The sequence below is a fragment of the Archocentrus centrarchus genome, chromosome 21, assembly GCF_007364275.1.
Source record: "Archocentrus centrarchus isolate MPI-CPG fArcCen1 chromosome 21, fArcCen1, whole genome shotgun sequence".
Classification (NCBI taxonomy): Eukaryota; Metazoa; Chordata; class Actinopteri; order Cichliformes; family Cichlidae; genus Archocentrus; species Archocentrus centrarchus.
The window spans coordinates 32,033,855-32,057,700 of NC_044366.1; the positions used below are offsets into that span (position 1 = coordinate 32,033,855).

General features: G+C 39.8%; 1 protein-coding gene across 1 annotated transcript; it reads left to right on the top strand.

Annotated features, from left to right (window-relative positions):
* Nucleotides 1-4,106: 4,106 nt before the first annotated feature.
* On the top strand, nucleotides 4,107-5,324 carry LOC115800214 (trace amine-associated receptor 13c-like). Its single transcript, XM_030757461.1, has 2 exons — nucleotides 4,107-4,279; nucleotides 4,502-5,324. The coding sequence occupies exons 1-2, from the start codon at nucleotides 4,107-4,109 to the stop codon at nucleotides 5,322-5,324; spliced, it is 996 nt and encodes a 331-aa protein (XP_030613321.1).
* Nucleotides 5,325-23,846: the final 18,522 nt, after the last annotated feature.

Below are 23,846 nucleotides of genomic sequence, written 5' to 3' on the forward strand. Positions count from 1 at the left end.
TGGCTGTAATTAAACCTCTACTTAAAAAGCCATTATTTGACCCAGCTGTCTTAGCTAATTATAGGCCAATCTCCAACCTTCCTTTTCTCTCAAAGATTCTTGAAAGAGTAGTTGTAAAACAGCTAACTGATCATCTGCAGAGGAACGGTTTATTTGAAGAGTTTCAGTCAGGTTTCAGAATTCATCAGACTACAGAAACAGCATTAGTGAAGGTTAAAAATGATCTTCTTGCAGCCTCTGACAGTGGACTCATCTCTGTTCTTGTCCTGTTGGACCTCAGTGCAACTTTTGATAGTGTTGACCATAACTATTTATTACAGAGATTAGAGCTTGCTATAGGTATTAAAGGTACTGCACTGCAGTGGTTTGAATCATATTTATCTAACAGACTCCAATTTGTTCATGTAAATGGGGAGTCTTCTTCACACACTGAGGTTAATTATGGAGTTCCACAGGGTTCTTCACTAGAACCAATTATATTTATATTATACATGCTTCCCTTAGGCAGTATTATTAGAAAGCATTGCATCAGTTTTCATTGTTATGCAGATGATACTCAGCTTTACCTATCAATGAAGCCAGATGATGCACATCAATTAGTTAAACTGCAGGAATGTCTTAAAGACATAAAGGCCTGGATGACCTCTAATTTCCTGCTTCTAAACTCAGATAAAACTGAAATTCTTGTACTCAGCCCCACAAATCTTAGAAACATGGTGTCTAACCAGATACTTACACTGGATGGCATTACTTTGGCCTCCAGTAACACTGTGAGAAATCTTGGAGTCATTTTTGACCAGGATATGTCCTTCAGTACACATATTAAACAAATATGTAGGACCGCGGGCAGCACGGTGGCGTAGTGGTTAGCCCTGCTGCCTCACAGTTAGAATACCATCTGGAAGGCCTGGGTTCGATTCCACCTTGGCCCAGGCCTCTCCCTCTCTCTGTGTGGAGTTTGCATGTTCTCCCCGTGCTTGCGTGGGTTTCCTCCGGGTACTCCGGTTTCCTCCCACATTCCAAAGACATGCACTTACTGGGGTTAGGTTAATTGGCTAATCTAAATTGCCCATAGGTGTGAATGAGAGCATGAGTGTGAAAGGTCGTCTGTCCCTCTGTGTTGGCCCTGTGACAGGCTGGCGACTTGTTAAGGGTGTACCCTGCCTCTCACCCTATGACAGCTGGGATAGGCTCCAGCCCCCCCGCGACCCTTAACAGGATGTGCGGAAGCGGATGGATGTAGGACCGCTTTTTTGCATTTGCGCAATATTTATAAAATTAGAAACATACTTTCTCAGACGGATGCTGAAAAGCTAATTCATGCATGTATTACTTCTAGGCTGGAGTATTGTAGTTCATTATTATCAGGATGTCCTAAAAGCCCCCTCAAAAGCCTTCAGCTGATCCAAAATGCTGCAGCTAGAGTACTGACAGGGACTAGAAAGAGAGAGCAGATTTCTCCCATATTGGCTTCTCTTCATTGGTCCCTGTTAAATCTAGAATAGAATTTAAAATCCTTCCCCTCACATACAAGGTCTTGAATAATCAGGCCCCATCTTATCTCAAAGACCTCATAGTCCCATATCACCCCAATAGAGCACTTTCAGGCCCCTCTTCTGTGGAACCAGCTTCCAGCTTGGATTCAGGAGACAGACACCCTCTCTATTTTTAAGATTAGGATTAAAACTTTCCTTTTTGATCAAGCTTATAGTTAGAGCTGGATCAGGTGACCCTGAACCATCCCTTAGTTATGCTGCTATAGGCCTAGGCTGCTGGGGGGTTCACATAATGCACTGTTTCTTCTCATTCACCTTATTTACTTTGTTTATACTCCACTCTGCATTTAATCATTAATTGATATTAATCTCTGGCTCTCTTCCACAGCATGTCTTTCTCTCCCCTCAGCCCAACCGGTCGTGGCAGATGACTGCCCCTCCCTGAGCCTGGTTCTGCTGGAGGTTTCTTCCTGTTAAAAGGGAGTTTTTCCTTTCCACTGTCGCCAAGTGCTGCTCATAGGGGGTCGTTTTGACTGTTGGGTTTTCTCTGTATTATTGTAGGGTCTTTACCCACAATACAAAGCGCCTTGAGGCGACAGTTTGTTGTGATTTGGCGCTATATAAAAAAAATTGAACTGAATTGAATTGAATTTCAAACTGTGGTCATTCTCAGTGAGTTTTAATGCATTAAGGCTCAATCTGAATAATCCTTCAAACAATGCATAATCTTGATTAGATGGCCCAGGAGCAGACCTACGTACAGAACGTTACCTCCCTCTGAACCCTCTAAAATGGCAGGATGGGCACTCCTCAAATGGGGCATCATAGAAGATGTATTATTGCAGTAGGCCAGCTGCTTAGCACAAATCATACACCTGACTTTATTTGGTGTTTCCAAATGGTAATGCTCCCACACTACAGATGGGATCTCTTACAGGGATGTTCCATCTTAATCTATCTGGCCTATGTGACTCGTACCTATCTTTATCTCGCTGCTACTATCAGTAACTATATTTTAAACTGAATTAATTTAATATAATCCTACCTGTCTGCTGTTAAGTAACCTGAATAAATATTCTAACTTGACTAATCTATCACTCACTAAATCACGCTATCAATTGCAATGTCACTATATCAGATTCTTCCTCCTCTCTCAAAACCCTCGAAGTTTCGATGTGTTTGGGTTGACTTTTATGCTTTCTGGCAGTGTCAGCAGGTAAGCCACCTGTCACAGCTACGGTGAAATGCACCAAAGCCTCGCTTTGCCACAGTCAAGTGACATGGGTGTTTTGAACCAGGTTTCGGAGCAGTGTTTCGAAACATCTGCGCTTCGGAAGCTCGACACAGTGTCGAAGCGTCTGTTTCGAGCGTCCCATCCCTACTGATCAGAGATGCAGCCAAGAGGCCCATGGTGACTCTGGACCAAATGCAGAGATCCACAGCTCAGGTGGGGGAATGTGTCCACAGGACAACTATTAGTCGTGCACTGCACAAATGTGGTCTTTATGGAAGAGTGCAAAAAGAAAGCCATTGTTAAAAGAAAACCATAAAAAGTCCCATTTGCAGTTTGCCAGAAGCCATGTTGGGGACACAGCAAACATGTGGAACAAGGTGCTTTGGTCAGATGAGACCAAAATTGAACTTTTTGGCCAAAATGCAAAACACTATATGTGGCGGAGAATTAACACTGCACATCACTCTAAACACACCATCCCCACTGTCAGATATGGTGGTGGCAGCATCATGCTCTGGTGCTGCTTCTCTTCAGCAGGGACAGGGAAGTGGGCCACCAGTTGATGTTCACTGATATAGATTCACATTTAATCCTAAAATCAAATCCCAAAGCCTTCCCAGCAATCCTTTGACTCAGCTCCTCAGTGTTCTTAACCTCTTACCGTTCACCAGGTCACCAAACTGCATGTTAGCCACATGCTAAACGCATACAGCTTCAGAAACTAGAATACATCATTTTTCAAATATCTTGAATGCTTTAAGAATTTTGTTACACCATTTGGACCAAAGTTACAGTTACAGTGAAACCAAACAAAATGATGACACTGATGATAGAACAACTGTAACATAGATGTCCTGATCATAACTGAAATGGTTTATACCAGGGAATTTTATGGTAAATGCATCATAATTACACAAAAATACTTTTCTGTTTATACAGCTTAGGTGTTGCATGAATATGTTCAGATGCACATGAACTTAATATAAATCATGGAAATAACCACAATGATCTCACCAAGTTGTTTCCATATTACTGTTTTTAATCCTACAGTTTGCCATTGAGGCTCTTGCTCTTGGTCATGACTACATCTGGAAGAGAAACTAGTACACTGTGAGCCACCATGTCACATAAGAAATGCATAAGAGTGAATCATATGTGACAGTGAGGAACACAATCATATATCATGAAAACTTTATAGCCATCACCATATTCAATAATTCAGTGAGTGAAAAACAGTGCAAGAGGTTGTGGAGAGAGAAATAGGAGAGTATTCTACAGAGAGTGAAAGAGAGGAGGTGACAGATGAAATACAGATATAAATCTGCTCTATCACAAAGTTCATGTCAGAGAGCTGCAGGAAATGCAGCTGCCTGATAATGGAGATCCAGAATGGAGTTGAACTCTGTTTTCCACAATTCCTCAATAGTTCCTGTAGGAAACCAACACTTAACTGGTCCAAAAGGGTGCTTCTGAACACTGTGCTTTCATTTATCTCTCTGATGACTGCTGTTCTCAACCTGCTTGTCATCATTTCAGTCTCCCACTTCAGGCAGAGATCACCTTTTCAATTGTTTCTACAGTTTAAGTTTTAGAAATTTGAAAACTTAATTTACATCATAGGAATTAGCTATGAATGAATGACGTGCAACTGATATATTTCCTTGGTGTACTTCAACTATGAGCTGCCTAAGCTGAGCCATGCCTTAATAATGTTAGCACTGACATTTTGTCATTATTAACATGTAATAAATCATTTTCTATCTCCCTGCAGGCAGCTCCACACACCCAGTAACATCATCCTCCTCTCTCTGGCTGTCTCGGACTTTCTCGTGGGTCTCCTGTTGATGCCAGTTGAAATTTATAGGAACTCGACTTGCTGGGTACTTGGTGATTCCATGTGTTCTCTTTATAGCTATCTAAACTGTAATATTGTAACCGCTTCAATAGGAAACATAGTACTGATATCAGTTGACCGCTATGTGGCTATTTGTGACCCTCTGCGTTACCCCACCAGAATCACTGCGGTGAGAACCAAACTCAGTGTCTGTCTTTGCTGGCTGTATGCTGTTTTCTACAGCAGCTTCTATACCAAGGATGTACTGATTGAACCAGGCAGGTATAATTCCTGCGATGGAGAGTGTGTGTTTGTTGTCAGTGAAATTGCAGGGATTGTTGATCTTGTTTTATTCTTTATTGTTCCAGTTACTGTCATCATAGTTCTGTATATGAGAGTGTTTGTGGTGGCTGTGTCTCAGGCTCGTGCCATGCGCTCTCATGTTACAGCTGTCACACTGCAGCGTTCACTGAATCAAACAAACAGATCTGAGTTGAAAGCAGCCAGGACTCTTGGGGTTCTTGTAGTTGTGTTTTTGGCAAGCTACTGTCCATTTTACTGCTACTCACTGGTTAATGAAAATGTGGTCAATGATCCATCTGCATCTTTTGTGGTGATGATTTTTTATTTTAACTCTTGTCTCAACCCACTGATCTATAGTTTGTTTTACCCCTGGTTTAGAAATGCTGTTAAACTTATCATCACTTTGAGGATATTTAAGTGTGAGAGCAGTGAGACAAACATACACCAGAGTCAATAATCATTGAAATCCTGCTCTACGATGATTTTAAATCAGTAAAACAATAATAAACAATTGTCTGGAAATGTAAAACTGTTTTCTTATGTATAGAGAATTGATGGGTTTTCAGTTTTGTGCAAAGGATACAACTCAGTATTTCTAGTATTGAATTCAGTACTTAAATTGTGAGACTCTAATTAGTGTAAACATACTTAACTCAAAGTATTCACTTTTTTGTCTTAAAGAAAAAATTATTTTGACATTGACTATAACACTGAAAGAAGCTTTGAATTAAGTACTTAGACACTCATGTAGATCAAACCTCTTCAGGTTCAGGATCATCTTTCACCCTTTTGAGAACCTCTTATACTGAAAAAAAAGAAGGGAAAATATGTACTGCAGAAAAAAGAGCTAGTTAACAATTTCCACACAGAATATAGCTTATAGATTACCAAAAATTACCAAAGCAAGTATATTACATTACATTATTAATTTTAACACAATTTTAATTTACAAGAAGAATGTTAAAAAAGTTAAAAAAGCAAGAAATGTATTAGAATAGTAGTGCAGGCTAGTGGAGGAGTGTAGGTAGGTAGTAGATGAATTATTATGCATAAATTACCATAATAAATAGATAAAATAAAAAATGTACTTAAATGAATCTAAATAAACAAACAAGCAATGCAATTAGATGCTATAGTAGTGTAATGAAAAATTACTTTTAGAGTAATAGAACTTTAATGTCAGAGAAAAACTTACTTTGGTATTTTTGATTAAAACAATTCTTACTAATAACTATTTTTACTTGAGAAATATCTGGTCAGTGATTACAGAGAACTCATTTTTTCCAAAGTATTTAAGAAAGTTTTATCGTCAGTGGTTTAAGTAGCCTGTTCTGTGATTGCTGTCTATATTTTCCACTAGTACCATATTATCCTACATAATGTTATTTTTGTTGACCATATGAAGATATAAGTAGATTGTTGGGCTCACAGACTAGAGAGGTACTACACCAGTGTGATGTGGAATAAACTAAATAAATATATATTAACCCCTTAACTGGCAAGGGCCCGGTGACGGGCCGTTTGTAGTCCCTTTTATATGGCAGGCTAGACCCTCCCATTTTTATTGACACGTCATTCGGCCAATCATGTAACTGGCTGCACCAAATCACCTGACAAAGCTACGTGACGCCCTCTGAGTATTATTGGCTCTGGGAAACCCATTTCTTAACATGATTGGCCGAATGAGGTGTCAGTCAAAATGGGCGGGTCTAGCCTGCCATATAAATGCACTTCATTCGGCCCGCGGACCAGACGCAGCCGATTAATAGGCTATGAAATGGGTTGTTCAGAGCCAATAATAACCAGAAGGCGTTATGTAGTTTTTGTCAGGTGATTTTTTTGCTGCCAGTTAAGGGGTTAACAAAGACCACAATTTATGTAAAGACCAATTTAAAGACTAATATAAAGACTAATAAGGATGTTACAGTTTAACGTGAAGTATGATTAATATATACATTAAAACTCCTTTTCTTTTTACATGTTTTATACATTGCTGATATTGCAATCAACTATAAACTACAAACGTCTGCAAGGGGACTGAAAATGCAGCTAGGACTGGCAGGTGGATAGTAAAATAAGTGAACTTTAAAAACTTACATTAATCATGATGGACGATTACAAATACCTGTGAGGGCCAATACACCACAGTATGGGTGAACCTATCTGATGACGAGGTGTCTATAAGACAGCAGAGACCTAACAAATTAACTGCCCTCCTATGCAATCAGAGCACAGGCTCAGAAGCTCTTTCACTCCATGAGTTAAAGTGTTCTTGGGAAAGATACTGAATTGCCCCCAGTGCACCAAAAGTGTCTGTGTGTGCTTAAAAGGGAGTTTTTCCTTTCCACTGTCGCCAAGTGCTTGCTCATAGGGGGTCGTTTTGACTGTCGGGTTTTCTCTGTATTATTGTAGGGTCTTTACCCATAATACAAAGCGCCTTGAGGCGACAGTTTGTTGTGATTTGGCGCTATATAAATAAAATTGAATTGAATAAAAAATTGAATCCTTTTCCTGGATTTCTCAAGTGCCTTTAACACCATCCAGCCCCTTATACTTCAGGATAAACTAAACAGGATGAGAGTGGACCCCTGCCTGGTCAATTGGATCTCCAGCTACCTCACTGACAGGCCGCAGTATGTCAGGCTGAAAGACACCATGTCTGACACAGTGATCAGCAACACCGGAGCACTCCAAGGGACGGTGCTGGCCCCTCTTCTCTTCACCCTGTACACTGCAGACTTCTGCTACAACTCTGAGCTGTGTCACATCCAGAAGTTTGCTGATGACACAACCATTGTGGGTGTATCAGGGATGACAGAGAGGAGGAGTATAGGAACCTAGTGCGGGACTTTGTTGTCTGGTGCCACAGGAACCACCTGCAGTTCAACACCTCAAAGACCAAGGAGCTGGTCATTGACTTCAGGAAGTCCAGACCAAGGTCACGACCAGTTCAAATTGAGGGAGTTGAGGTAGAGACTGTAGATGCCTACAAGTACCTTGGACTGTGGCTGGACAGCAAGCTGGACTGGACAAGCAACACAGAACATCTGTACAGGAAGGGACAGAGCAGGCTGTACTTCCTAAGGAGGCTGCGTTCTTTTAACATCTGCAGGAAACTCCTGGAGATGTTTTATCAGACTGTTATAGCGAGTGTCCTGTTTTACACCGTGGTGTGCTGGGGGGGCAGCACAACCAGGAAGGACGCATCCAGGCTGGACAAACTGATCAGGTGGGCCGGCTCTGTAGTCGGCATGAAGCTGGACTCTCTGGTGACGTGGCGGAGAAGAGGACTATGGACTATGGGCATTATGGATGATACCAGTCACCCTCTGCACACGGTCATCAGCAACCAGAGGAGTCTGTTCAGTGACAGACTGCTGCTTCCCAAGTGTAGGACCAACAGACTGAAAAACTCCTTTGTCCCTCACGCCATCAGACTGTACAACTCCTCTTTGGGGGGGAGGAGGGGCAACAGGAGGACAGTGGGGGGGCAGCCTGAGCCTGAGCCTGACCATGACCACAACGTAACGTAAAACAGTACTGGACAATGAATAATATCAATGTGCAAGTATTACCTCAGCTGTCTGACATCTTATATCTTCTTTGTCTTGTTGTGTCTTTGCTTATTATTTATCTATTTATTCTTTGCTTGTATATTCCTGACTGTATATTTCTGACTGTATATTCTTGCATATTCTGTATATTTCTGACTGTACATTCTTGTATGACTATATTTCCAACTATATCTCTGCTTGTGTGACTATAATGTAAAAAGCGCTACTGGAACTTTAATTTCCCTGACGGAACCCCCCCAAAGGGATTAATAAAGTTTAATCTAATCTAATCAAATCTAATCTGAAAACAAACCCCATAGTGCCGTATACCCAAGTGTCAGGAATTTTATTAGCTATACAGCTGTGGTTTAAGATTCCTTATTTTTTTCTTCATTTTTTTAAGCCTGTCATGTCTGGCAGTTTTCGCAATTGGAATCATGATCCGAATGCAGTGGTGTACCAAACATATTTGCTTTTACAAGAGCAGCCATATAGGTTTTCTATAGGCTACTCTTGTTAATGTTTGTATTTTAATTTTAATTTTATTTATTTATGCCAGGCCTGACAGGTAGGAAGGAAGGGATAAGAAAAAGAGTCATAAAGAGAAAGAGGGGGGGGATAAGAAAAACAAATCGGAGAAAAAATAATCGAAGAACGATAGATACACATACATATATACATACACACATTCACATATCTGTACACATGCATATACATATATACACATTCACACAATCTTGCTGTGGCTTGCAGTAATGTGTGTATGTGCGTCTGTCATGGAATGTACTCACTAATGAGGGCAAGAAACTGCAACCACGCCCCCTGTTATCTGATCTGGACAGCGAAGAACCCAGAGGACCTGGTCTATCCACGGCCCACTAGGAGCTCAGAAGACACAAGGCCACACATCCTGATGGCAACCGCATGCACACCCCAGAGGAGGAAGGAGGGAGACCCCAGACAGAGCCCCCACGGCCAAAGGGCAAGAGTCCAGAGAGCCAGAGGCGATGAGCAAAACACGAGGCAGATTATCTCCTTGATTCTGAAAGTTTGCATGGACGGATTGTGTTATCATTAAAAAATGTGTTGTGTTTAGAATTTTTTTTTTTTTTTAGTTTTGATGAAAGGAAAGCAGAAATAAGGAAATTAATTTTCTAAATGCAGAGTCCAACAACTTCAATGTTTACTTTCTTCTTTCAGAAAAAATGACAGCTGTATCTCTGGAAGATCTGTTGATGTTTGCTACAGGTCTGGCAGCACTAACACCAGCAGGCATGACGCCACCTCCACGCCTCAATTTTTTAAGTGATTCATCTTTTCCAGTTGCAAACATCTGTGCAAATACACTGAAGCTGCCGCTTTTGGAATCATACAGTGTTTTTAAGGCAAACATGAACTTTGGGATCCAAAATGCTCCAGGATTCAGCTGTTATTAAATCTCAAAGGTCAAATGTCAGTTACTAATTCCCGTCCAGTCTAGTTCAGATGCTGTTGGCATACTACCATCGTAAGCTACTTTTGTAACACATTGAAGCGAAAAGCTACTTTACTGTTTTGCTAAACATTTTTGCTGTTTTTTGGTTCTCAGAGCTAAATAATTTACAGTATAGGCAAGTTGAAACAAATGGTGGACATGTTGTTACAATTTTATTATTATTATTATTAGTCTGTCTTCAGGGTTTAGACTGAATACACGGTTCATTTTAAATGTTTTAATCCACCTGTCACTTTGTATGTTCTGAATAATGTATCATTTTTTATTTTAGCAGAAGGAACAGGAACCAAAAGATTAAAAATTTGGGTTCAGGTAGTTTGTCTAAAACCTGGCTATGTCTTTGAGCAATAAATACAGTTCTGTGGCTGATTCCCAGTCTTGTGGCTCCTGTAGTCCATTTTGTTGTACAGCCTGTTGTAGGTATTCCTCAATGTTTTGATCACCACACAATTCAGTCGCTTGCCTTGCTTTAGGAAACACATCCAGTTTCCTCTCCTCAACAGCAAATCCACAGTCTCTTGAACCATATTTGCAAAATCAGAATGGAATTAATAATAGAATTGTGAAGGATATTTTCTACATGTACTACAAATAGTTTAATATGTCAGATTTGTTTGCTGGCCATATGGATATGTATAAGTGAGCACCAGAAGTGACAGCTCATAAATTAACAACTGTATCTTACTTGTACAATGATTAAATTATATTTCCCAACTTGTGCTATAACAATACTGCATTGCTATGTAATACAAAAGGTGATTTCTTTCTATGAAGATGTCAATTACCTGTGAGGCAAGAGATAGAGTTCATTTGGAATCCCCCCAGGACATGATGCAAGTCTGCTTGGTCGGATCCTGTGTTTGTTCCAGAGGTCTTTCCATTCATCCAGGTCTTTCCGCAGAACACTGCTGAAGCAGAAGCTCAGCAAGCATTGATGTTCATGGCTTCCATTGAAGTTTCTGGAGTCTCTTAGATCTCCAAACAAGTCCATACAAAACTGAGACCTGGGGATACATTAAATTCAAAATGGTTCTGTTCTTTTTCATTTAATCATAGTTAAAGAAATGTCTCCCTCTTTCCATTTCTGCTCATATTGCTATTGTATGATATAAATGTATGTTACGGGGCGCCCGGGTGGCTTAGTGGTGAAGCCAGCGACCTCGTATATATGCCGTGTTGCGGTGCGGGCGGCACAGGTTTGAGTCCTGGCCTGTTGCCAATTGTCTTCCCCCGTGTCTTTCCCCGTTTCCTGTCTCCCTCCACTGCTGATAAAAAGCCACTGTGGCCAAAAATGCAAAAAAAAATTTTTTTAAGTATGTTAATCAAAATAGTGCTTCTTTTCCACAGTTTAAAAATGGTGGTGTACCTTCTGTAACCAGGCAACGGAAAAAACTCATTTTGAAAACAAAACATTTGCTTATGTTAAGTAATTCTGGGACCAAACTCAACATGTCATGATAGTTGGCAAAACAAGAAAATGTTATAAAATCAATGTTGACCAGCTTCCAGTGTACATCGCATTAACCAGACACAGATGTACCCACCGTTCTCTTCTGAGAAAGGGCCACCATGACTTACTGTGTTAATTCTCTGTTGATGATGTGTGACTCTGGCTTGAGGATCCAGCATAATAGTCTGTATTTGCATGACGGAGGGTACACTGTATTGCGGCCAAAGCCCCATTCTCAGTCCCAAGGTCTGTTCATAATCTCATTGGTATCACTCCAAGACTCTTGACACAGTTTATAAAATTGAGAGCAATGACAGAAGGATTGTTGTTTGTCATTCCACAAACAAGCCACATCATTCTTCTTGAAAAACCAGCTATACATCCTGAGAGCACCAAGCCGAATGGCTTCAGTTTGTCGTAACCATCTACATGCCATATGTAATTGGGCCCCATGGAGTGATACGTGCGTCTTGTAAACTCCTGCGAGTCCTCAGGGCGATTCACGTTTGACATCTAGCTTGTGTTTTTGTTTGAGAACTTGCCACATGGTCCACCAAACGCGCTAAAGCCCTAACTTCCAGTTCAAAACCCAAAAGTGGAGTCATCCAATCGATTTCTCAGGTTTCCCACTGGCACCTGCCCCTTCTGTTTTGTTAATGTCTTTGTGCTTTTGTAATTTTTAATTGTGCTTAGTTAATGTTGTTAATGTTAACTAGTGATTTGTTGATGTGGTTTGCACTTCGGGGCCACCATACTTTCGCCACGGTGGAAGCCCCTGAATTTTGGTAGGATAATTTGCTGCATAATATGTGGTATGGCTCAAATGAAAATTAGAAATGTAAATTGTTATTTTGACCAGTACAGTTCTGTTTCATTCACATTACATATTCTCAGTAGGGAATCCTGGAGGAGTTTGGAATGAAAGAGAAGGTTGCGTCAGCCACTGTGAATAATGCAGCAAACATGGACATAGCTGTGAAAAAGCTGAACATCATCAAGTTTCCATGTTGGAGTTCAGAAGCTATACAACTGCAGTGCAGTTTCCAACTGGGTGGCAAGGATTCATTCTGTTTTTGTGTGGATGAAGAGATCCCACATAGTAAAAGTTGTCCTCCAGGACAAGCAGCAACTCCTCAGTAAGAGTACATTTTAAATATTTTAATTAAAACCAGCCAAAATGTAAATGAACAGATTATGGTCATTTTAAAACAAATTAATGATAATATAATGGCGTTTATACTAATCTCATCATGTGTGGGCCTTTCAGAGCACATGCTCCTCTTAGATGTGAGGACAAGATGGAACTCTCTGTTTTTGATGATGGAGAGGTTCTGTGAGCAGTTTTCTGCCATCCAAGCTGCAGCTATAGACCCACAGCTAAGAAGGCCTATGGAGAATGGGAAGTATGTAATGTCTGGAGGGAAAAAGAAAAAACTTGGTTGGATAAAGCTATTATTAAAAGGTGTTTTGTTTATACTGTAGTGCAGATTGTCCAGACTTGGAAATGAGGACCTGAGGAAAGCAGAGGAGTTTGTGCTGCTGATGCAGAAGCATTACAGAGCCACACTTGCTGTCTGTAGCAAAAAAAGTCCGACATGTGGCCAGATACTCCCCATCCTTCAGAAGCTGTGCAAACTTTACACAGTGCAAGCAGATGACTCTGCATTCACCGGGAGCATCAAAGAAAACATCTGGAATGATTTTTCCAAACATTACAGGGTAAAGTGACTGACCTTTGTTAATTAATCATTATATGACTGGTAACCATATACACCAAACTTCATTCATATTTAATCTCCCTTTTCCCTAAATTTATGTTGTTTGTACTCCATTTTAAACTTCAGAATGATGGTATACAAGCATTCAAGCATGTTTTAGACCCCAGATTTAAATCCAGGTTGAATGGAAATAAAATCTGGGGCAGGGGCAGCAGCAGTTGCAGAAAACACACAGGCAACAACAACAGAAAGCTGAGGCCTGTTATATCATTTCTCATTTATGTCATGATCCTAGGCCACTGGTCTAGTGTGCTTTTTTTCTCTGAATTGTGTTTCTACTTTGGCTAGTGGTTAGACTTTTAGTTTATCATAGTTTTCTGTTATAGTTATTTGTGTTTAATTCCTGTTTCCCGGGTCATTCTCTGAATTCGGTGCACTTTGTGTCTCCCAGGTTTACCTCAAAGATTTTCATATAAGGTAAACAACAACATTTCTTTAAAAACAAGAAATGGAAATATCCACATGTCTTTACAATATAACACACAAATATTTTTTTAAAAATTGTGTTTTAAAAATTTTTATGGATTGCTGAGATATAGAGGTCAGCCAAATGAGCATGTCCCCACTGATCAACATTATTCTTTCACTGAATATAACACAAATTAAAATAGCCACTAACTGCAAGTTATTTCTACTAATATAAAAATTTGCCAGTATTCTTTGACCTAAAAAAAAGAAAAATGAGAAAAATATATGACTTATTTATAAAATAGTACTTTTTAATCAAGTCCCTCAGTTTTGTTCAACCCCGTAACAGCATACCAATTCCTCCCTTTTTAAAAATAATGGTTTAGCTCAACTTCCTCAGCACCCAGGAAGGGACATCACTCAAGTCTTTTCCCGCTCACACTGTAAAGACTGGTAAGTGTTAGCATACTTTCTTACCTATATTTAATTGTTTTTATCCACATACTAACATCGTCAAGCTCAACCTTTCAACACTGTTACATGCATAAATGATATTTACTATTTTTTGGGAAAAAGCAAAGAGTTGTCTTGGAAAAATATATTAATTTCTTGTTTTCCTCATGCCATATGCTGCTTCATACTCTATGTAATGTGGACTTATGGCTACTTTTAGCTAAAATCTTCAACCCCGTAACATTCAACCCATAACAAACCCCACTGGGTTGAATCATTGTTACGGGGTTGAGGGTTGGACTGTTCTTAAGTCAAGCAGCCCCTTTTCTCTAAATGTTATTTCATAATTATTATTTTCAGATTGCGGCTATCAAATGGCTAAATCAAATGCAAAGAGAAAGGTGGATTTTCATGTTCTTATTGATAATTATGGGAATCAAGTTTTGACTTGTATTAGGAGGAGGTTTTACAAGTAATTGCTGGCTAATATGGCTCCATCAGCCTTTTTCCTTTGCAGATTCATAAACTTTGTCAAATTCCCTTCATTTTGATATACTACTTGCTATATTTCAGACATGACTAAAATTTCACAGTCATGACCGCATGACCTTGAAGGTTAAAGGACAACATTAAGTGCTAATGCCAGGGTCATAATGTAAATGCAATCCCAAATCGAATAGGTACCTGTGCAATTGCTAAGAAAGTGACTGAAAGCCTATTTGAAGATGTACTACATTTTATTTCAAAGTCACAGAATAAAATGAGTTTTTTCATTGTTTTACCATTAAAATGAATTAACGACTTGCCCCCAAATTTGCTGGATTCAAATCCCTCTAGAATGTGAACCCCTGGTCCGATTTTCAAAAACTAAACTGTTCTGTAATCTGTGTGAACAGGTCTGTCAATTTAGCTTAGAATTTAAATCAAACTGACAACTTTCACAATTTATCCAAGTACCGATTTTCAGTTCAGAGTTTAGTTAACGCTCAATTGCCATTTTTAAGAGCTGACAACAATGCATTTTTTTTTACTGCAGATAGCACATAGATTCAAGCACATATAAAATTATTTTAATATGAACATTTATAGTTAAGAGTGTAACTGTGTTGTGATGTTGTTACACTGTTAAACTGATTACAGTGAAACAGATTTTGTATACAGGATTCAGTCTATGCTGTACTTCATTTTTTTTCTTCTCACAAGACAGATCTGTTCAATCTAAATGTGATGTTATTTTTAAACAATGTTGAGTATTATATATCTACTGTTATGTTTCTTTCCTCTTGTTTGTTTTAATGAATTAAAGTCAATTTCAACTTGAATAAATGTCATTTATTCAACCCAGTGTGTTCAACCCCGTTACAGTGTGTTCAACCCCATTACTTGATACGTTGTTATACATTTTTTGATAGTAATAACAAATATTAGACTAATGTTTGTTTAACTGTATGCAAAGTTTAGAGGACAAGTAGAAAACATAAAAAAGCCTGCTCTAATGTATATGCTAAAGTGTATTTTCATGATTTTTGAAGACTGCTTGTACATTAAGTTGCCATATTCTACTTGACAGTCAAATTATTATTATTTAGAATCAAATCAGATATACTCACAATAAGTTAGTTTACATAAGGGACAGTTGACGACAAAGGAACTGGAAGAATTAGTTTGATTATGTTTTAGAGTTATACAAGAAGGAAACTGTCCCGTTACGGGGTGGAATTTAAAACAACCTAAGGAACAAAGAAATAACTAATAATTTTTGGGATTTCATTTGTAAGGTGGGGAAACATCTTTTCTCAGAGGTTCAAATAGTTCTTTAGTAGTTGCAATGTTCAGAAACACTATTTTTTCGAGGTTTATTTTTCAGTATCCTGAGAACCCAAAGTGCACCAAATTCAGAGAATGACCCTCCCACATGTTGTCTCTGTGGCTGTGCCCCGCTCCCCCATTCTTTGTATTCCTAGTGTTTCTATATCTCCCAGTTTAGGTCTATTTTTAGTTTGTTCATTTACCTTGGTTTGTTTGCCACTTCATTTTTCTGCCACAATAAAGGCTCACCTTTCATTTATTATAACTGACGGCTCCTGAGTCCTGCTTCTGGGTCCTCACCTCCACACACAAGCCACACTGTCCACTCACGCAAATGACAATTTATGTTTAAGGCTTTGGTGGGATTCAGGTGCATCTTTGGTTCACATGACACTGTCACCTCATGTATTTCAGGTAACTTTATGACAGTTACAGTTGACTTCCAGAGACCCACCTGTGTTTGTGTAATATGAATTAGTGTGGGTATAATCTTTAGCTAAGAGAGAACTGTCCAAAGGTGTTTTTATAGAAGAGGTTTTAGTTGAAAGAAGATCCATCATTATGACATCTGTTAGAGCTGTTGTAAGCCATTGGGTACTCTGGTGATGTGTGTTTCTTTAGTAAACGTGTGACAAAACTGTTTTAATGAAATTTTATCAGTATTAAATCTACTTCATTTTGGCCAAAAAGGAACATGGGAACCCCTAAAATCAAGACCAAACAGACTAATCCTCAATCATCTCATTAAAAGTACTTATTGAATTTTTTTTGTGTTTGTGTTTACTCTGATATATACTCCAGTCACAGTTAGTATATTTTACCAATCACTAAATACAGTGATGACTCAAAGTCACTTTCAGTTATACAGTAAAAGTCCTTCCATGCATTTTCTTCCACTTATCCAATCCAGGGTCCCAAGCGGAAAGATGCAAGATACGTCTGGATCTGTCAAAGGCCAGCATGTAGAAACAGCAAACAACTCACAGTCACATTCACACCTACAGTCAGTTTAGGCTCCCATATAACATTAACCCCTCTGTGGGAATAAACTGGAAGTCCCTGCACAGATACAGGGAGAACCTGCAAACTCCACAGACAAAATCCTCAGGCCTGATTCAATCCCAGGACCTTCTTACTGTGAGGTTACAGTGCTACCTACTTCACCACGGATGCTATATTTTACTGAAGCAAGGTTTACAGTCTTATTATAATATATTTGCCTCGCTGATGTCATGTTTGAATATTTGCAGAGTGATGCTAAGTTTAACAACATTTCTAAACCAGGGGTAGAACAAGGTATAAATCAGTGGGTTAAGACAAGAGTTAAAGTAAAATACAATGACCACAGTAGATGCAGATGGATCATTTATAATGTTTTCTTCAACAAGAGTGAAGCAGTAAAATGGAGTACAGCATGCAAGAAACACAACTACAACAACCCCAAGAGTCCTGGCTGCTTTCAGCTCAGATCTGTTTGTTTGATTCAGTGAACGCTGCAGTGTGACAGCTGTAACATGAGAGCGCATGGCACGAGCCTGAGACACAGCCACCACAAACACTCTCATATACAGAACTATGATGACAGAAACTGGAACAATAAAGGATAAAACAAGATCGACAATCCCTGCAATTTCACTGCTGAAAAAAATACACTCTCCATAGCAGGAATTATACCTGCCTGGTTCAGTCAGGATATCCTTCATATAAAGACTGCTGTAGAAAGTTGAATAAAACCAACACAGACACACACTGAGTTTGACTCTCCCCACATTAATTTTGGTGGGGTAATGCAGAGGGTCACAAATAGCCACGTAGCGATCAACTGATATGAGAACTATGTTCCCTATTGAAGCACAGACAATATTAGCCATTAGATAAGAATAAACAGAACACATGAGATCACCAAGCACCCAGCAGGCTGTGCTTCTAATGATTTCTAATGGCATCAACAGAAGACCCACGAGAAAGTCTGAGAGAGCCAGAGAAAGAAGTAGGATATTACTGGGTGTGTGAAGCTGCCTGTAAGGAGATAGAAAAAATATAATACACATAATTTCAAAATGTATTCAGTTAAAATGCATGCATTCTGCAGACTACATACATAAAACATTTCAGGTCATTTTTAAAATACACCAAGAATGTGAAAAGTTCACTTCATACTTTTATCACTAATCATAAGATGTAAATCACATATGTAAAACTTAAAAAGATAGCTTCAATTGAAAAGTTAATTTCCACCTGAAGTAAGAGACTGAGATGATAACCAGCAGGTTGAGAGCAGCAGTGATCAGACAGATGAAGGACAACACAATGTTCAGGAACACAGCTTTGGACCAGTGAAGTGTCGGCTTCCTGCAGGAACTGTTGAGGAGTTGTGGAAAACAGAGCTCAGCTCCTATCTGTATCTCCATAATCAGGCAGCTGCAGCTCCTGCAGCTCTGATCAGAACTTCTCATATAGCTGATTTATCTTCCCCCACACTGTAAAAAAAGTACGTAAAAATGACAGAGGAAAACTGTGAAAGGGCAACAGTAAAAAACCATAAAATCAAAAAGGGTGTATTTCTTTAGCAGAAACATGTGATTACCGTCAATAAAAAAACAATACATAACTGTAATGTTTACTGCGATAATGTGTTGAAATCACAGCAAAAATCTTTTTCCTGCACTGCAAAAAAAGTTCGTAAAAAATACAGTGGAAAACTGCCAAATGGCAACAGTAATAGACCGTGAAATTAAAAAGGGTGTATCTCTGTGGCAGAAACATGTGATTACCGTAAACCCAAAAACAATACATAACTGTAATTTTCACTTTGATAATATGTTGAAATCACACATTTTCACTGTGAAAATCTTGTTTCTGAACTGCAAAAACAGCCTGTAAAAATGACAGTGGAAAACTGTGAAATGGCAACAGTAATAGACCGTAAAATTTAAAAGGGTGTATCTCTGTAGCAGAAACAAGTGATTGCTGTAAATCAAAAAACAATACATAACTGTAATTTTTACTGTCATAATATGTTGAAATCACACATTTTCACTGTGAAGATCTTTTTTCCTACACTGCAAAAATGTTTGTGAAAAATACAGTGGAAAACTGCCAAATGGAAACAGTAATAGACCATAAAATTTAAGAGGGTGTATCTCCATAGCAGAAACATTTAATCACCTTAAATCAAGAACCAAGATATAACTGTCAAAATATGTTGAAATCACACATTTTCACTGTGAAAATCTTTCTTTTCTGTAAAGTGATAGGTTCAGATCATTTTAATAACTCAGAGAACAAACACACAACTCTTTTGAACTTGTGCAAGGAGGAGAGATCCGTTCCTTGAACTCAGCTCGCGGCTGAGCGGAAGTTATCTGTCCTAAAGGACGCTTCCTGCGCAGCGCTTTTATTCGGACTTTCACAATAAGATCACGTGGGTTACACCAAACGCAGTTTACAGCATGTAATAAACAACATTCTTGGCTTTTTCCTTACCATATATGGTCGTAAGCATACTGTGACATGTGTGCATGTAACATGGCGTATACGAGACACGTATCCTATATGTTTTCTCTGCAGGCTGAGAGCAGCCTGCAGGTAACTACAACTTCCTTTGTAAAAAATGTCACCACGTGTTTCCATTTCAAACATAAAAACAACAGTATCATATGTACATAAAACAACTTATAGAAAATATACAGACAGAAGATATGATAATTTATAATAAACAGAATGGAATTTATACCATAACTCCAACATTGCCCCCCTGTTTATCATAACTTCACTGGCATCTTTTTTCCACACCACTTGCTTGCACATTTTCAGTGTGGGTTTCATTCACTGCCAAATATTTACATATTTACAAAATATCTGCAGTCATTTCAGCGTCTTGGTCGACCATCTGAAGCTGCAAATATGACACAACATAACCTGTGAAAACCTTTGTTATCATGGATCTGATGCAGGGCGGAATGCACATTGCAAACACACAAATCAACACTAACACACACAAAACAGGTGTCAGGCATTTCAACAATACCTGCATTTAGCCAGGAAAACGAATCACTTTGGCTTTCCTGAGTGTGCTGCTATACATATTTTTGTAATTCAGTCAGTCTGTCGAGTGCCTCCCTTATGGCTCCACCAGCATCATCTTCATCTGGGATGTAAGTACAACATGGCTTACCAATAATCTTACACACGCCACCCTGGGACGCTGTCAAAAGATCTAATACTATCCTGTTTTGCATCACCATTGCTCTGAGTGAACTTAACTCTTTTAAAGTTCCTTGTCCTAGAGCTATGGTTGTATTTACCAGACGTAACAGTGCATAGCGATTTATTTCCACTTGGTCACGCACAAATCCCAGTCCAATTCCTAGAAAGATAGACTCGGCAATCTTCGCTCCGACTCCCCAGATCCGGAGCTCCTCTGGGACTTCTGAATGGCTCGTGAGCCACTCTACAACCTGTCGCTTCGTCTTGTGATGTGGATGACTGGCCTGGTACAGTCCGCTAACACTCTTGTTCCCTTGGGTCCTGGTGCTACTCGTGAGCACTGACTCAGCTCTCCAGCGTCCATCTGTATTCTGTAGGCCAGGTCAGACTGACAGTCCTCCCTCTTGGTGGTTCCATTAGCTATAACACATGCTGGAAAAGCTTTCTCTGGCAAATGATTCAACATTAGCACCTCAGGAAGGGGGTTGGCTAGCTGAGGCCAAATGAGCAAATCTGTTAACAGAGAACAATTTTTATTAAAAGGAGAACTTATCCCCTTTACATTAAGAATTGTGGTAAAATTATAATAAGATTTGCTTCACTCCATTTAGCTCTTCTCCCCGGATGTGTAGCCAACCCATAGAGGCACCATGAGTGCTCCCAGTTAACATTGTATGGTCTGAGTCCAGTATTGTGTCCTGCCACTGGCATATGTGAACACACATAACAATTTGTCCAATTATTAACATGAGCTGTGACGTTCATTAACTGCCACCATTCATTGGTTGCATATTCATGTGGGTACTGGGTGTAATTTAATGAAGCTGTTCCTCCTAAAACTAGCAGTGTGCTCACGCTGAAAATAATTATGAAGCTGCAGAAGGGCGCCATTCTAAAGGAGTAGGGATCAGTTGTTTTCTTCACTGGGTTGAGACGAAAAAACCACTATAAGGTAATTTCCCCCTTTGTAACCAGACTTCCACCTTTACTCCGAAGTAATTTGGCTCCACCTTCTTGCAGTGACTCAGATGAATCCATGTGGATCTTTCAGCGATTTTCACTGCTGTTGGTGTGGTCAGGAGAACTTGGTATGGGCCGTCCCACCTCGGGTTTGACCAGCACTTCCATTTGATGACCTTGACCAGCACCCAGTCTCCTGGCTGTATCAATGGCACCTGTGAAGAGAAAGAAGATGCTTCTGGCACTTTGTTAGCATCAGTTACTTGTTTGCTTTGTAGAAATTTCCTCATCCAGTCACTCAAATCACAGCTCTCTTCTGCCTTCTCTTCCTCCGTATATACAGGCAGCCTGAATGGTCTGCCGTATAATATTTCATACGGAGTAAGTCCTATTTCTGATGGTGTTATGCGCATGTACATTTTCACTAGGTCTATACAGTCCAGCCAAGGTCTTTTCCTTAACCTGTTTTTTTATCGTCCTACATTGATTCAGTTCTGTAAAATCCATGTGGAGGAACTGAAAAGGATAACATGGTGTTGGAAATCTACCCCTTCTTGGTCTCAGATTACCCTGTGGATTATTTTTATAGCAAGTTAAATATGCTCTACAAAAATTTTTTATTTTTTTTTGAATAGTTATTAAAGCCTTTTGCATAAAAGTATTTACTTATTGTCTGTACCATCCCTCCTGTTGAGACATGGCAAGGCCCATGACTCAATAATGCTGCAGTTTTAAAAAGGGCTTTAGGGAGTACCGGTTTATCATTAATATGATAAATGTTATCCTTCAGTGTCGCTGTGGCCATAAAGGCCCTGTGCCGCTTCCTTAGCTATCTTATCTGCAAAAGGCATTTCCTAAGCTAACAGGATCTTTGCCCACAGTGTGGGCTGCACATTTACAAATAGCTATGTTTTTGAGTTTCATAATGGCCAAGAGTAACTGTTTTAACAATGTAGCATGTTTCACTGGCTGACCTGTAGACGTCTGCATTCCCCTTCTTGCCCACTGGGCTGCAAAAAAATGTACTGTTGAAAATGCATATTGGCTATCTGTATAAATTGTCACAGTCTTATCCTTATAAAGTAAGCAGGCTTCTACGAGAGCTATAAGTTCCGCTGCTTGGGCAGAAAAATGAGCTCTGGCTCAGTTTCCACTGGTAGATATAATCAGACAAAGTTGGACAAAATTTTACTCCTGGAAGCTAAAACATTTTAGACACTAAAAGAATGAGTGTACAGTTGTCCTGACTATTTTGCCTGAACTTGGCACTGCAAAACTTCTTTAACTGTATTCCCAAATGCGGATATTGAATAGATATGACGCCCACTTAACTTAAATGAAACAAATAATGTATATTCACGGATAGTAAAATTTGTTGCTCCCAAGTCAACCAAAAAGAAAAATTTTCCCATTTACAATTAAATTTAGCATAAGCATTTTCCTATGCAATTCCAATGCAACTGTACATGGATGCATTAAAATGTTACAGGAAACCTGCTGAGCAGGTTGCTGCACGTGTGCTAGGCTGTGTGTTAGACGCCAGTAATGAGTGTGTGTGTGTGTGTGTGTGTGTGTGTGTGTGTGTGTGTGTGTGTGTGTGATATCTCACTTCCCTTTTCTGCTGATCAGGCAACTCGCCTTCATCTGACTTGTCTGAAGTCCTCCTCTCCGATCAGTGTGACACAGTCTGGTTAGTCCGTGTTCCCTTCACCAGTCTTGGGCATTCGTTTCACCAATGACCCATCAGGCTGCAGTTGTAACATCTGTCATCTCGACGCACCTGGAAAAGTCACCCCTTCTTCTTCCACGGGCAACACTTTACCTAGTGACAACGATTCAGTACAGAGTCAATGTTGCTGTTCTCTGTCAGCATCTTATTTGTCCTTTTTTCTTCTGGTGGTTCTTCTTCTCATTAACCATCTCCTGCACATGCTGCTCAGTTCAGTGTGACGGCTGTCACACTTCAGGTCTTTGCTCTGAGCAGCCGATCTGGTCTGTCTCCATACAGGAGAGCGCAATGTTGAGGGCTCTTCTGAGGTGGAGCTGTTCTGCTTGTTTGCAGGTTGTGGTGCAGTAGCGACTCAATGAAGAGGTGGAGGTGGTGGGTCTCGTTTTTACCGACAATCATTCTGGTCCAGACGATGTCTGATCAGAGGGCAGGAGTCCAGATCTGGGTCAGATTTTCAGCGCTTATAAATTTGCCTGCAAAAAGGGCATAGAGAGATGAGGTATCACAAGTAACAACAAATGGAGGTGGCCCCAAAACCGCCACTCCATTAATTAGAGCATCAGCTGTTCTGCTGCTCAAGTTCTGCTAAGATCTCGCTCTCCGCCGAGTTCTCCAACTATTCGCTATCCCCCTCAGCCCTCTCTGTGATTTGTGAAGCTGGATCTGGTGTACCAAGGCTGCTGATGAACTTCCATCACTATCAGCAAACTGTTTGCCTGGGAGCTGGCATCTGGGCTCCACAATGCCCCCACCCTCTCGTCTCCGTCTGCGTCCCCTCCTGACCCTGACCCTACCCACCATACTGCTATCCCGGCTTTATATGTGCAATATGCTTTTTGCTGAGGTGTTTTTTGGAACCTCGTAAGGTGTTCTTTATGAACACAGTATGAGATGATTTTTTTGAACCTAACTATCCCAATGTATCTCTTTCTGTCTCTCTGCTAAAGGTAGCGCCGTTGTGAAACGGTTGCATGACCTCAGACATCTGTCCCCCCCTGTCTGTGTTATGTTTTTGTTTTGGATGGATGTTCTGTTAACTGCAATTTCCCCATTTGTGGGACTAATAAAGGCATTCTTGATTCTTGATTCTTGATTAATTTTCTATTCCTACATTCCCATTTCCATTTTCCCAAA

What these genes read in the sequence shown, in the direction of transcription:
- LOC115800214 (XM_030757461.1), top strand. Translation starts at nt 4,107, where the DNA reads ATGGAGATCCAGAATGGAGTTGAACTCTGTTTTCCACAATTCCTCAAT. An exon ending in ATTTCAGTCTCCCACTTCAG is followed by an intron (nt 4,280 to 4,501) that starts GCAGAGATCACC and finishes ATCTCCCTGCAG; the next exon opens with GCAGCTCCACACACCCAGTA.